At 39.1% G+C, this 16,459-nt stretch overlaps 1 protein-coding gene across 9 annotated transcripts in view; it reads right to left on the reverse strand.

Moving 5' to 3' along the window:
- DMXL1 (Dmx-like 1) overlaps positions 1–14,376 on the reverse strand; it is an 83,388-nt gene extending 69,012 nt beyond the window's left edge. For 6 of the 9 annotated variants that reach the window (XR_774028.1, XR_774030.1, XR_774029.1 and 3 more), the window contains exon 1: positions 6,402–6,502. Coding sequence is in view for 4 of the 9 variants with exons in the window: in XM_010562344.1 (XP_010560646.1) it covers positions 6,402–6,416 (15 nt within the window). In the remaining 5 variants the exon portion in view is untranslated. Of the gene's footprint in view, positions 1–6,401; positions 6,528–14,315 lie in introns of those variants that run through there. The other 3 variants (XM_010562345.1, XM_010562341.1, XM_010562342.1) reach the window with 2 other exon arrangements.
- Between the last annotated feature and the right edge of the window lie 2,083 nt (positions 14,377–16,459).

Consider the following 16,459-nt stretch of genomic DNA (forward strand, 5'->3'; position numbering starts at 1 on the left):
ATCAACATTCTTTCCACATTAAATTAGGTAAACACTTAAAAGAGTCTGCAGAGTTCACATTCTCAGAAACGGAATCAACATTGGTTCGGGGTACTTTTGTGGACTTCCCTACCATGAGAACATGCTACATTATAAAAAGTTAATTCAGAACACTAAAGCTACACAAGCTGAACACCCAATGCAGAGAAATGAGGAACAGAAGAACTACTAAATGCTAACATAAAATACTTCAAAAGAAGTTGCAGTATGGTCAGCTTGAATTCGTATTTTTAAGTTTTATTCCATCAGTGGTATCAGCCACCCCTAACTTGCATTAAGACAAAATTAAGAGTATTTTATCTCAAGATATCTATATAAAAGCAAGTGTAAAAGACTTACGAAGAAGAGCCAAAACAAGCCAAACATATGTTAAAGACTTCAGGCAGAGAGCCTGAGAGTGCTATCACAAGGCAATGTTGCCTAAAGCTACTCTGAAATACAGATTTACAAAAATGGAGTTTGCTTAGGTCATGCATAATGGACGTCCTGCATTCTGAAGTGATGCTTGATGTTAAAAGGAGCACATCTACAGTTCTGATATGCTGGAATAGTCAACTTCCTATTTCTGTGAAATTCTGGCTCAACGTTTAACACCATTAAAGTTGGAGTCACTTTATAAAATACATTTTGATTTCAGTACCAGCCACAATAGCTTTAAGGAAAAAACCACTGAACTGTCATACCCAAGTTGTTGTTATTTACAGATCTGTTAACTACAGACATACATGATCTGTACAAATGTACAGATCCATACAGATCTTAAAATCCATAGATCTGTAGCGTCAAGAGAAACCCTCTGCATTAAAAAGAGCAGATAGTCAAATAAATTTGTCACACTAAGAACCTAAACATCAGCCTGACCCAAAAATGCCATGAATAATTTTGTCCCTTGCAAAATGCCTGAAGAAACTTTTTCCTTACATCTCAGACTAATACTTGCTTTCCCTAATTCTCTAACTACGTCACTTACTCTTTTATTCTCATAATTCCATTCCACATACAAACAGCAAGAAGTTTATATAAATTTATATTGATTAGATTTTTCCTTCTCTTTTTTTCCAAGCGTGGATGGTTCTTCCATTGTTTTTATAGTTTAGTGGGGTTTTAAGACAAACTAACATTAGCATGCCAAACAGCTAAACAAATAGCGTCCAGAGCAATTGCTACCCCCTCAAAGTTTCTACAGGCTTCCACAACAATACAGCCACTCAGATAAGTCCTCACGGAGCAGCACGCTGCCAAGAAGAGTAAGGCAAATTTGTACATTGAAGAATTTCCCAAACTACCAAAATAATCACCCCGACATCAGCCGAAGGTCTATTGTAGTCCCAAGTCCTGTCATTAGAAACACAATGTGCAGAGAAGCCTTACTGAGCTGCAAGAGAGGTTACAGTCATTCCTAATGATAGACAGTGGTAGTGAGTGCACCCTCAGCAAGTTTGCAGATAACACCAAGCTGAGCAGTGCAGTTGATTTGCTAGAGGGAAGCGATGCCTTCCACGGGGACCTTGACAACCTTGGGGAGTGGGCACATGTGAACCTCATGAAGTTCAACACGGACAAGTGCAAGGTCCTGCACCTAGATCAGGGCAATCACCAGTATCAATACAGACTGAGTGACAAATGGAGCGAGAGCATCCCTGCAGAGAAGGACTTGCAGATACCGGTGGATGAAAAATTGGACATGAGCTGGCAATGTGCAGTTGCAGCCCAGAAAGCCAACCGTATCCTGGGCTACATCAAAAGAAGGGTGGCCAGTAAGGGTGAGGAAGGTGATTTGCACCCTCTAATTTATTCTCATGAGACCCCACCTGGAGTACTGCATCCAGCTCTGGGGCTCCCAGTACAACACAGACATGGACCTGTCTGAGCAGGTCCAGAGGAGGACCACAAAAGTGATCAGAGGGGTGGAACACCTCTCCTATGGAAAAAAAGGCTGTGAGAGTTGGCGTTGTTCAGCCTGGAGAAGAGCTCCAGGGAGATCTTACCGAACCCTTTCAATACTTAAACAGGACTAACAAGAAAGATGGAGAAGGAATAGTGGTTATAAACTAAAAAAGACAGTAGATTTAGATTAGATATAAGGAAGAAATTTTTTATGATGAGGATGGTGAGACACTGGAACAGGTTGCCAGAGAAGCTGTAGATGCCCCATCCCTGGAAAGATTCAATGTCAGGTTGGATGGGATTTTGAGCAACACAATCTGGCGGACGGTGTCCCTGCCCATGACAGGGGGCTTGGACTAGATCATCTTTAAAGGTCCCTTCCAACATAAACCATTCTACGACTATGTAAGTCTTGCACTGTCATAAGAATAAAGCATCAGAACTTGGGGCAACAATTTTTCCCATCCTCACCACTTCCTCAAAAGTGGGAATATCACTAGCAGCATCAGGTTCTCATTTTATGAAGTTTTAGTATAATCCAAATAGTTTCTTGATACAGTTATGTTTTTCCCCACCAGGCCTCCATATTGCACAGAAGTCCTCAACATTTTTCTCATTCATCAAAAGGTCGGTAACTCATTCTAAGTTACATTATCACTCACCACCAAACAGCAGAAAATAAAACAATCACAGTTCCTTTGAAAAGAACCCACAGATTGCCTACTGAAAAACAAACAAAACCACTCCACTTTAATATAGTTAATGAAATTATAAACATTGGATTCAAAACGGAGCTTTCATACTGAAAATAATCAGTACTTCTACTTAGAAAAGAAAAAGGTCTTATTTAAAAATGTCTTATTTAACAAAGTCACTGGTTTTACTTACCAATTTTCTACAAGTAACCTAGTAGCATGTAAACTAAATTAAATTTTTAATTAGTACCTAAATTTTTCTTTGACATAAGTAAAATAAGTTTGTTCCATAAAAAAACACTTGATATACTTTGTAACACTGCAGTCACCAGCAACCATGCAAGCAACTTTGATTAAACCTTTCAGATGATCTGAAGCTAGGACTATCTTCTGGCACTCTGTTAGATATTTATACAAGCCAAACCATGAAAACAATTAAAGTTTTGCCAGGTTATCTTTAAGAGTTTTGGCCTTAATTCTTGCGTTCACTGGAGGAAATGGAAAGAGGCTTGTAGCTTACATTGTGTGGGAGAAGATCAATTACTGTACCCACTTACAAATAAATTGTTGATTACCAAATTGCCTACAACCAGAGGCAAGAGACTGGATTCAGTGGCCTAAGATTAAATTGTCCTGTTTGTGAAACTAGTCCTTGCAAATCTACGGGAGACTTTTTTAAAAAAGGTTTATATACATACACATAGAAACACATGTAAATATAAACATGTACCTACATGCTTTCTTGGGATGATTAAAAATTCTCATCCATATTTCCCCCACCCCCCTCCCGCCCCCCCCAATCTCAGGCTTGGAGACAGAAAATCAAGTTTACCTCCAAAACTAGACTAGGAAGAGAAAAGATGGTGCCATGTTCCCCCCACCCTTCAAAGCCAACGGAGAGGTGGGTCATACATGAACTTCTAAGCTGTTGCTACCTCAAAGCAGCTTCACAAGGCACTAGCTACCCAATAAACTAGAATTAGATTTAGGGGGCAAGAATGGAGAAAAATTTCAACACTTTACTTTCCTAACTAGAGAATAGCTCTTTTACAAACCAATTCTGTCATCCAAAGGGAGAATGAGGGAGATCCTTCAAAGAGATTAAAGGCTAGCTATTAGGGAGAAAACACTGGGTTTAAGTCCAGCTGGCAACAAAGCACCACATAGCAGCTAACTCACTCCTCCCCTGCAGTGAAAAACCTCATGAAAAGCTCATGCGTCAAGACAAGAACAGGGAGGGATCACTCATCAGTTACAGTCACAGGCAAAAACCAGACTCAACTTGGGGAGAAAAAACAAACAAAATCAATTTAATTTGTTACCAATCAAATCAGAGTAGGACAAGGAGGAGTAAAACAAAACCTTAAAACACCTTCCCCCCACCCCGCCCTTCTTCCCAGCTCAACTCCAGTCCCAGTTTCCTCGACCTCCTCCCATCCTGAGCAGCACAGGAGGACGAGGAATAGGGGTTGGGGTCAGTTCATCACACCTTGTCTCTGCCACTCCTTCCTCCTCAGGGGAGGACTCCTCACTTGTCCCCTGCTCCAGCGTGGGGTCCCTCCCACAGGAGACAGTCCTCCAAGAACTGCTCCAGCGTGGGTCCTGTCCATGGGCTGCAGTCCTTCAGGCACAGACTGCTCCAGCGTGGGGCCTGTCCATGGGCTGCAGTCCTTCAGGCACAGACTGCTCCAGCATGGGCTTTCCCATGGAGTCACGGACATCTTTGGGGGCATCCACCTGCTCTGGCGTGGGCTCCTCCCCAGGCTGCAGGTGAGCATCTGCTCCCCGGCTCCCCTCCATGGGCTGGGGGGGGGGCCAGCCTGCTGTCTCACCAGGGCTGCAGGGGCATCCCCTCCTCTGGCGCACATCCTCCACCTCCTTCCTCACTGACCTCAGTATCTGCAGAGGTGTTCCTCTCACATTCCACTCTCCTCCCCCACTGCAGGTTCCCCTTCTCAAATCTGTTCTCCCAGAGGCACTACCACTGTCGCTGATGGGCTCGGCCTTGGCCAGAGGCGGGTCCGACTCAGAGCTGGGGAAGCTTCTGGCAGCTTCTCACAGGAGCCATCCCTGTAGCCCCTCCCCCACTACCAAAACCCCACCACACAAACCCAATACAATGCTCAATAGCAGCTCTCTGTAAAGTAAAACATTAAAAAGGTACATAATTCGTAAACTACAAATTATAACTGGATACTTTTAGAAAGGTTCAAAACTGCAACCTAAATAAACTGCATTATTTGCATTCTGATTCTTCCGACAGATTTTAAACAACAAAGAATAATCTGGAAGCAAAGTGAAGAGAAATCTGTGTGTCAATACTGATGAAAAAGCTTAAGAAGAAATTCCATCCTTGCAGCAGTGAACTGGAAATGTATTGATCAGTCTGGTCAATAAGTAGATTCTAGCCATTCACTGCTTAGTATTTCAGCACTCTGCAAATACATCTAGTGTAATTGCTAACAGCAAACAATATCAACTGTCAGAATCAAAATGACCACATAGGTTTATGAAATGAAAAAATTCTAAAGCGTAGTAAGCTTGATAATTTGATATAATCATATGTGTTAATTTACAATTCAAGGACAGGTTGTCATTTAAATGCATACAGAACTGTTACTGTGCAGTCAAGATGACCTTGCAAATTTGCAGAAAGATTTTACAAGATTAACTGTGATATGTGATCTGCATATGTATTTCACCATTTGTTAATATATGGCCAGTGGTCTCAAAAAAAACTTTGTAGGTAACAGCAACCAATGGAGAAACACATGTAGTGTTTACGGCTACAAGGTACCAGAGACACAGAGGAGAACATTTTGTCATTTTCATTTATGTTCCTTCACTATCACTGCAAGAGTTCATCACTCAAACATAAAAAAGCAGGAACAGAGAGTGGCTGGGCATCATCATCATAGAAGTCACATGTAAACATGAACTGGTTTCTATGCAGAGGTCTTGTCTCAAGATGGACACCAGCATTTAACCAAAGCTCTCATCAATTGATAAGGCTTGTAGTGATGTGCAGAAGGCTCACATTATCTCCCACTAGGACAGGCTTAAAGAAAGAAACAAAGTAAAAAAAACCTCTTAGATGAGCCAGCATGTAGCCAGACACAGTTCTTACTGAATTGGTGAACAGCTTAATCACACTGTGACATCCCAATAGATAGTTACCTGGCTATTTCTTTTTTACTGTGACAGAACAATTAAGAAAGACCTCTGTAAAAAGGACTTGAAACCTAATGGTGTCTAAAATACAACACTTCTGATCCAGTTTACCTACATAAGAAAAAGAAAAGCTGAGAATTCAAGAAAACAAAACCCTGTCCAAAAGCAATTTTAAGCCTTTATGAATTCCTTGAAAGGGATGTCATATTTCTGGATGACCCAACAGTGTTTTTTGTGGAAGCACTCATCTGCCACCAGCCACTAACGTGTCAAAGTATGTCGTTGACACGCCCAGTAATGTGAAGCCATAGTGAATAAATTACCTTTGCTTCCATCTTACTCATCTTTTAGTCAAATTCTTGCTATCTTATCTATGCAGCCCTGTGCATATCTATAGCTTCCTGTGCAGCCCTATATATCTTTTACAATCTCATATCTACAGTTACTATTTCACATTCACTGTGCTGCTTACTACAAAAAGACATGATGCAATCAGCCATTTTACTATTCACTCTTGTGTATTTGCCTTAACTTTCAAGTATCCACACTCTTGAGAAGGTGCTTAACATGACATTGCTAGAAGATTCTTAGAAACACTGCTCTACATACCTTCCCCTGTTGCATTGAACAGTCCACACACCCCACTTGAATGTTTCCATGTTTTGCTCCAGGGATTATCTGTAATCTTTCAAAGTCAGTCCCCAACACCACAATATCACATCCTGATGCATATGCCTAAAAAAAAAAGAAACAAGAATTAAGAAGAGCTTTAGCCACTTCCACCATATCAGTGAAGTATGAAACAGTATAGTCCACATATCCTATCCACATAGAACATTACAGATAGAAGTACAGAGGTATTTGCAGAGATCAAGTATGTGTCTACAATTTAAATCAAGCAACAGAAGTGGCAAATTACGCTTTCTCTGTGCTTAGAAGTGCATCACAACACTTGTTTAACAAGCAGTGGTTCAAGATAGAAGAGGCAAAAAAGGTGGGAGTTATGAAAACATCTAAGAGAAAAGAAAAAGCATGAAGAACAAAGTTCATGCAAAGTAGGAAAAAGTAAAGCATTTCCTAGACTGGAGACAGAGGCATTTAAAAATAATTTTTTGAAAGGAGGGAATAGGACTGAGGAGCTAAAATGGTACAAAGCATTTAGTAAGGAACTTAGTAAAGGGAAATTTCAAAAGGGTAAGAGCATGAAGCTTAGTTACAGAAAAGCAAAACTGTGCTTTCAGATTTGTCTCCTGTTACTTGCATTCCATGGATTAATTTTATTTTCTCTTAAATGTATAGTCACTAAGTAACTTGATATACCTAACACATTCACAGAGCCAGCTGACTGAGTACTGCAACGTCCGAGTCAAAATTTCTTCCTATCTGTATGCAAGTTCTGTTAGAAACTGAGCACAGATTAAAATGGAGAGAAAGATTAAAGACTGGAGAAGCTTGTGGAAACAACAGTGAACAGAATAATTCAATAAGCATAAGAATATAGCATTCAAGGATTAAAGTCCTAGAACAAGGAATGTACATCCATTAAAAAAGTAGAGCCAGGAAGTCAGCAACAAAATTAAGAGCACAAACAACAGTATTCTATTAGAGAGCAAGAGAACGATAAAAGGGCCAAAAATGCCCTTTTAGTTGGCCAAAAGATTCAAAAGCAGAACAGTCTCACAAAAACTGCAGATGGAAGATTTCCTAATACTGGCATAAATGATCATGTCCTTACAATCAATCCTGCCAATTAACTAAAACCACTTTTGACTTGAAAAAAGGCAGAAAAATTGAATGCTAGATATACAAATTTGAAATCTGTGATCATGTTTTCAGGTGTTTCATGTGAGAGAGTACTTTTACCAAGCCTGACCTAGACTATTATAGCATTACATACATTAAAATAAATAAAAAATATGGAGATTTTGGTCCCAAGACAATTTTCCCCACAAAGGGTTCAGTAGTATTTCACAAAACAATCTTACACAGAAGACTGTGATCATCATTCTCAGCCAATATTCAGTTATTGCTTTCCAATCAGCAGACCATCAGCCACCCTTAAAATTACCTGATACTTGAAAATGCTGTCTATAACGCTTCTGCAGACTAAATATAACCATGTACTTATTTATGACCATTTATTACTGGTCAGGTTTTTGAGCCCCTTCCTGTCCTGTCCCCTCTTCAGCTTCAAAAAGAGGTTCAAGCAGTATAATTCCTCCTGTCAAAAAAGCAGCATTTATTACAAATTGACATAATAAACAGCAGGCTCCAAAGCAGTCTAATTTAAAACTCATTCCAAAAGAGGAGATTGAGTACTTTTTTTTGTTCAAATGTTAAAATGATTATTTTGATATTGCAATGACATGAACTTTGGACCTGCTTCTCACAGAACTTTTTTTTTCTTTAGTTAAAAACCATCTCACCTGGTGACTCACTGATTAAGTCTGTAGTCCACCAGGCAAAGGTTACTCAGAAGTATAATAGATACAACTTTTCCCAAAGCCATTTTGTTGAATTTACTGTTCCATACGAAGGCAATTTTAAGGGGGGGGGGAGAAGTGCTTCATTTCAAAAAGATAACATGGCTTTATTAAAAATGTCTTTAATAATCTGAAGTGTCAAAGATTGTATGAAGCCTACTTGCTCTTCTGTATAGCCCTCTAGGCCTTATCATCACTTTATAGACTTACTCGATTTCTCCCATCTGTTTCTCTCCATTTCTAGCTTCACAGGCAAGCCTGAGATCATGTAGCATCATAACACTACAACATTTCCATCGCAGTGAGCAAGAGCTAGCGTATAGTGCAACACATACCATTAGCAGCAATCCGGAAGTTCAGAAACTGATCATTTTAATTGGATCAGGAACTTGACCAGTTTTAACATATAAAGAAAGTCCTGAGTACACTTGGCATTTTGCACTGGAAGAACTCTAAAGTAACTATAAAACACTACACACTGGAGTCTTTAGGAACTGGTATATTCATCAATGTATCAGGACTTAAAACATTACCAGAACACAGGCTATCTCCTGCTAACCTGGGCTATGCTGGACAGCAGCAGCTCAAAGCAGTATGCAAAAATCCTAGACTCGCCATTTCCTGAAAATGTCCCCTTTACGAATATAAACTCTTGTCCAAGAGCTATACCCCCTCCTCCCTTTTGCTATGTTTAAATATGGTTACTCTATGTTTAATACTCATGTCTTGCCCAACTTCATATGCTGTGGTTTAAAAAAAAAAGTTTGTTAAATTGGGGATGAACTTTCTGAAGAAAAGTTGGGGAATATCTTCTCATCCTAGCGGTTCTCAGTTCTAACAATCAATTATAAGTGCACTCATAACAATCTAGACCAGGGTAGGGGCAAGAGGAGTGCCCTTTTAAAAATCTTATTCTTGGAAGAAAAATAGAGTCATTCTGTCATGATTTAACCCCAGCAAACAACTAAGCACCACACAGCTGCTCACTCACTTCCCCCCCAACCAGTGGGATGGGGGAGAGAATTGGAAGGAAAAAGGTAAAACTCGTGGGTTGAGATAAGAACAGTTTAATAGGACAGAAAGGAAGAAAATAATGATTATAACAATCACAATAATAAAATGACAATAATAATAATAATAGGATTGGAATATACAAAGCAAGTGATGCACAGTGCAACTGCTCACCACTTGCTGACTGATGCCCAGTTAGTTCCCAAGCAGTGATCCCCCTTTCTCCAGCCACCCCGCCCCCCCAGTTTATATTCTGGGCATGACATCCCATGGCATGGAATACCCCTTTGGCCAGTTTGGGTCAGCTGTCCTGGCCATGTCCCCTCACAACTTCTTGTGCCCCTCCAGCCTTCTTGCTGGCTGGGCATGAGAAGGTGATGAATCCTTGACTTAGTATAAACACTGCTTAGCAACAACTGAAAACATCAGGGTGTTATCAACATTCTTCTCATACTGAATCCAAGAAATAACACTGTATCAGCTACTATAAAGAAAACTGACTCTATCCCAGACAAAACCAGGACATACTCCACCCTTACGTTCTGGTAATTCTCCATATTACCTGAAAAAAATTGACATTCGGGAAAAAAAGAATCACTTCTGACATCAGTCTATTCAGATGGATTAGATCATACTTGGTCACATTGACTTCCCGATCCCCAATAAGCTGCAGAACCACTGACTAGCTCATAAGCCTGTAGAGCTGATCTGTCCCCAAAGACGTAGAAAGAAAAAAAAAAAAGCATTTTCAAAGAGCTTCCAAATATAACTACAGCCAAGCAGAAGGATGATGACTTGGAGGTTATTTTTGACGTTCAGTCAATGTTAGGCTGCAGGAGAACCACAGTTTCAAAGACAAAAAGGCAAGGGATGCAAAAGGGAAGGAAGTTACATATTTCAAAGGAAAGCGAGTGTCTGAATGGAAGGTAACTAAGCTGTCTAGCAAATGAAACTGCAACAGGCTCCCTTTCCTACTGTTGCCTACCATCCCAATCCCATTACACCTTATATTGACCAGACACTTGAGTGTTCCCCTTCTCCTAAGGTGTCCTTCCTTTGGTTCTTTGCTGGCCCCACTGCAACCCATCCATTACACTGTCTCTGTGCAGAGAAGTCACATCCTCATACATACTCACTGGAATCCAGACTCCAGTTCTGAAAGACGTTTCTAAGCAGTAGTATCTTATAAAAACATTCCTCTAAAACAAGAGTACAAAACTAACTGCTGGACTAACTTTACACTTACTTTTTTTTTCACCTCAGAAAACTTTATAAGGTATTTTACCATAGTATAAGGGAAGTCAGTAGTCAGGAGTAAAGGACACTTTCTATACCCTAACAGTCTCTCAGATACAACAAAAATCAATCCTGACTACCAATCAACTTTATCTACTTTTTACTGTGAGACTTGTCCACAGTAGTTTGCATGTCACTCATTTTCATTTTGACAGAAGCTACTGAGATTGCATTTTTATAAGCTATGGAAACTAAGAAAAAAGGTAATTCAAATGTTCTATTACACATAGGGCAAGAAGCAATTTCAGGGTCTAAGCACTTCTCGTATCTGTACTCTTGTCTACATGACCTGGTTCCTGCCAGGGGAGGAGGGGGTAGGGAAAGGAAGGGGGGCACAATATGCTGCCATACAGTTCAACTAGGAAAGAATTCCTAAACATGTATGAAATAAAAAACAAAACAAAAAAAACCCCACACAAAAACCCAACCAACAAAAAACCAAAGATACTTTTTTAAAGTGAGCAGAGCCTCTAAGTCTGATTTTGGCAAGCCATAAAAGCCTTTCACCTTAAGAATGTCCTAGAATATTTACAAGAAAGTTGTCTTTGCACAATGGGACAAGCAGATAATGTTGATATTATCGTGTTCTTGGAATGTTTATTAAACAATTCTTTGTTCATTTGTTACACAAATAAACAAGATAGAACTAGTTGAAGCTGCATGAACATGGATTTCACTAGCTGTTGACATAGCAAAACAAGCTTGAAATTAGGAAGTGAAAGATGTTTCAGGCCTGTGAAAATAAAAGTGATTTTGCGTGCAGTACTGGGTTTTCACAGTTTCTACCCTTCCTTTTAATCAGATGTCAGCTCTTATACCTAAAATCATATTTCTTTGGGGAAGATTAACAGATATTTTGACAATAACAGTGCTTTAAAAGCATGTTAGTTTTAACAGAAAATAGTATAGATAACTATATGAACTATTCTAATTTCTTTCTGAAGTGAAAGCCTGATAAACACAACTCTTCAAAACAGAGAATGGTACTGGCAAATCAGACTCTGCTCTCAATAGAAGAAAAACAAATGAGCAGCGGTCTTGACTTCTTACATAGCACACCACATCTAAAGCAATTATTTCCCTTATACTCAACTGTCTTTAAATATTTATTGTGTACCAATACAGAAAGTTTTTGCTATAGTTTCTGCTACAGCTAAATAAGGACTGACACATTATCTTTCACAACCTGCACAAACTTGATTTAACCTACATCTCTTATGCGAAGGGCCTACATCTCTTACACAAAGGGCACAAGTACACCTACCAGAAATTGCCAGCTATTATCCACAGGTGAATGCAGTAGTACGTGTGCACACATAGGCATTTATAAGGTAATATATACATAAACACATACAAATATGTATGGGATGAACATACAGACTAGACAGGTAATGCAGAACTCTGTGCTGGGCCCAAGGTCATACAGAACCACCTAGCTGAAGCAGACCAAGGGACTGGATTAACAATTCACAGTAACTTACTTGGAAATGTTCTCTCCCTGCTATAGCTATACTGGAAGCTTACCAGTACAACCACCCATGTTATCTTCTGCTTCTTTTATTTTGCAACTGATTCAGGTACTGTATCAGAGGTAATTCTCAAGCCACATAAAGGCTATTTTTATCACTGATGGGTCTCAAGGGTTCTTATGTCCCTTGCAAATGAAATGAAGCAAATCCCAAAGGTCAGGATGCCAAGGCTCAATTAAAAAGATTTTACTGAAATTCTATAATAGCTGAGTAACATTTCTATCATGTTTGAAAGTGGAAGTTCACAATAGGTGTTTTTATGACCTTTACAACCATTATGCCTTAGGGAAGACTCATTTCCCAGTTTAAAAAAAAGCTATTCCAAGGAAAAGCACTGTAGACTGGGAACAAAGCTTATTACCCCCCAAAAAATAGAAAAAAATCATCTTTATTAATTACATCAGGTAGCTGTTTCTTCTGCTGGATTGAGCATGTAAACATAATACATTCTCAGCCTGCAAGGGCTAAATACTGCTTATATGCAACACAAATAGGCACAGGTGGGAGATGAGTACTTCCTCGTGTCTCATTTCTCTTAGTTTTTCCCCTCACCTCATTGGTTCCTCTTCTAAGAAAAATTTACAACAAATGTCATTCTTATGAAAAGTAGAGACAAAAAATAAAGGCAAATAAATCTGTTAAGCAGGTGATACTGAAGTTACATCTGTATTTTTCTCTTTTGCACAGAATGGTCAAAATCAAAAAGCACAGTCACTATGAACCAGATTGTACCTCGCTGAATTATTCTATTTAAAAAAAAAAATCTAACCTGTGCAGATATGAATTTGCACTAGTCTTTTTAGCATGGTCTCTCCCCACCCCCATTATTATATCAAAACTTACAGTAGTCTAAATTAATTTTAGATTTTTAAATTAAAATGTAATTTTAATTACATTTAAATATCTTATTTTTTAAGAAATTATTTCTTTCATTAAGAAGATTAATTAAATTTAAGAAATACTCTTTCTTCATGCTTGGAAAAACCCCCAACTTTCTAAGCTATGAAAACTATTTGAAGTAATATACTTCTTTAAGTGGCAAATTGATTGGCCGTGCACTTAGAATCAAGGCTCACTGCAACTGCACTTTTTATTGAAGTGTAAGGAGGTTTTATCCCTTTTTTTTTTTTATTAATTCAGTTAAAAAAACAATTCATTTCTTAAGTTCAGAATAGGCTAACTGGAACATGGGGAAAAAAAACCCAAAACCCCAGGCTTATCAAAATGGTCTCCTTCCCTTTTCTAAGTCACAATCAAGAAGCAGGTATAAACAATGTAACTTCTTGTTAACTGACTCTCATGACCAATCAGTTAATTTTCTTGACTATAAATACACATGGAGTTCTAAATACAAAGAAAGTGTTGAGTATTTTCTAGACAAATAAGTTAGCAATTTTGAGCCACAGAATCTACTCTTATTTATCAAAAAATTTTACAAAGCTGGAAATCTTTATATCACAACCCAGTACTTTTGGAAAATTCAGTGTGGTCTTGACCAAACTATCCAAAACCCACATTTTCCAAGTGCATTTCAACTTAACGTTGAAATTCACAGTTTTATCAGTCATACAAAGGAAGTCTCAAGACCAGGATGAGTTTAATCACACACAGAGAGGAAATCTGCCCAGAAAAGACTCTGGCTGCATTGAAACAAGCCATGCAATTTATCTTTCTTTTCCAAACTTTTATCCCTACAAACAATTAGTCTTTTGTGACTTCCATTACCAGTCTTGGGACTTGTACTTGCAAAATTGCTATTGCTCACAGTGATTTCTTTTTTTCCCCTCTTCTGATACTTGGAAAAAAACAAAAGGAAAAAAATATTACAGAAGCAGAACTGAATAAGCAAAAATGCACAAAGCCAACCGATCACAAAAGCGGTATCAGAGCTGATTACCCAATAACTTAAATACAACTTCAGTAATAACTAGTACAGCAATATCCTATGTGATGAACTCCACGAACTTATTAAACAAATGGGTTTTTTACTCAACTATTTCAGATCTGAAAACAACGAAAGAAAGCAAAGGATGTATTCCACTGTGGGCAAGCACACAGAAAATAAAAGAACTTGATTTCAGGAGAAGCACATAGAGAGCAAACAGTTAAATTCTGACTTCTGAGGGCTGAGTTCTCACTCATTTAGTGCATGTTACTACTGTTCACTCTCAGCAGATAAAGAACAGGCATGGTTCTTATGATACCTTGATGTTTATGAGCCTTTTTCTATATACAAATAAAAGAAGTGCCAAAAACTCTTTATCAGCATTCTCTCCAAGGAAGCTCACACTCCACTTGACACTTCACATCCTAAAAAAAAAAAAAAAGGCCAGAACAACAAACCTGCACACCATTAGGACAAGTATCTCAAATACCTTCTTAAAACAGAACTGCACATATTCAAAAAGGTGCATGCAATTCAGTGGGTACAGGCACTTTTTACTACTTTCACTTCCAATTTTTCAGAGTTTAGGAGAAGAATCTGTAGTATTTCCAGAAAAACTGTAATATTTTAAAAGTTTTCACCTTAGATAGTCAGTACAGCATATCAGACAATATTCTGAACCATACTGTATCCAAAAAAATAAAAAAAAAATCAAAGTATTACAAACCAAGTTCTTTTGTCAGGCAAAGGTAACTCACCCCACCTGTGCAGTACATAACCCTGAAATATCAACTCCCATGAGTTCTCAACTATGAAAAGTGGAAGCATAGAAGTTTGCCGAGACGTGTTTTTTTCCATTTCTAAGACACCATTCAACAGTATTTATACTTACTAATGCTTATATCCTGGCTTCAGATATTGGAAAACTGTCCGGTTTTGTTGTTGGATTTTCTAAAGGTTAAGTCCACCATTTCCTTCCAAAAATGCAGAAATTATCTTCATTACCTTTCACTTCTTAATCCTTCTGAGCAATCTCATGAATTTAAGACAACATTATACAATGAATAACAGCAACCCCCCCCAAAAAAACCCCCGCCCTGAAGCAGTCAAGGATATTTCTCTTAGCAGTTTTAAATCTGAGGAAAAGAAATCCATAAATAAGCTTGTCAGAGAAAGGAAGATGAATGTGTCTATAGGAAACATTGTTACTATATTTATGTCAAAATAGCTGTTGTAAAAAAGAGACCATAGAAACAGCTACTGAAAACTGCACTTCCCAATCATTCCTTTCTCCCCAAAGAGAGATTCTTGCTCTTATTATCCACTGGGGAGCTCTAACACTTTTGACAAGTTAGGGCATAACAGCCAGAGAGCCCTTGAGTGACACTAATAACTCAAACTATTTCCCTCAAAAAAGAATGATATCAAAACAGGAAACTTACAAGAACATACTTTGAAAGCTGACTAGTGTTTCACTGTAAAGCAAACCTCTTTGTCTCCTGCCAAACCACTGGTGGGTCTTCAACATTTCTGGATATGTAAAATCAGAAAGTTTGGCACAGTTGGAATTTGAAGTCCCAAATGCTGCAGTTTAAGAACTCTTCCAACATGAACTTATTTACAGGATTCATTTTTTTTGGAAGCAAGCACATCACCAGACAGGGCTGTAGATAAACATATTTTGCAAAGCCAGCCTGACTCTGGGGAAGTAGCTCTAGGGTGCTTTGCCCTGAACGCTGACTGTAGCCCACCTTTCCAGCACAGACACGGCACCACTGCCGCAGAGCAAAGCTGCGAGTAGCCAGATGAATTTAACTGCGTAGGCCAGATGGGACAGAAAAAAATAAGTTTCTTAATTCTTGCATTTCCATCTACCATTCCCCTATCAAACTCAAAAGCACACTATGCTGTAATGAGGGGCGGCCACAGAAGTCAAGGTTAAAAATACTCAAACATGGTGCACTGAGAAACTTTGCTGTGTCTTATTTCATTCCTCTTCAGCCCAAAACGGAAGGCAGGAAGGGTATATTTCAGGGAGGGTGGGAAGAAAAACACAACAACAGAAGTCTGTTTACAAAGCAAAAGTGAAAGGGAGGAAAACAAACACTAACAAAAGGCTACAGCTTTCACTAAATGCTGCAAGTGTTGGGTTTTTTTTCTCCACTTTAAGTGTAAACGTCGACAGGGATTCCAAAACGGTTTTAGCATCCTCACGCTCAGGCACGGTATTTCAAGACGCACTTCGCCCCATGACCAGGGAGGATTCCCACTACCTTCCTGACCGAAGGCGAGAGCTGACGTTCCCTTCCACAGAGAGTCGCGTGCACCGGCTGACGTTTACGTAATCTTTTATCGAAGCCACCATGTTCCTGCCTTGGCAACACGCCCCCCGCCCCCCCGGAGCGGCACGTGCGTCCCTGGCTCTGCCTCTGCCGGGCGCCGCTCTCGCCCCGCGCCCCCTCC

This window comes from Haliaeetus leucocephalus, unplaced genomic scaffold (genome assembly GCF_000737465.1).
Source record: "Haliaeetus leucocephalus isolate CR32 unplaced genomic scaffold, Haliaeetus_leucocephalus-4.0 Scaffold158, whole genome shotgun sequence".
Classification (NCBI taxonomy): domain Eukaryota; kingdom Metazoa; phylum Chordata; class Aves; order Accipitriformes; family Accipitridae; genus Haliaeetus; species Haliaeetus leucocephalus.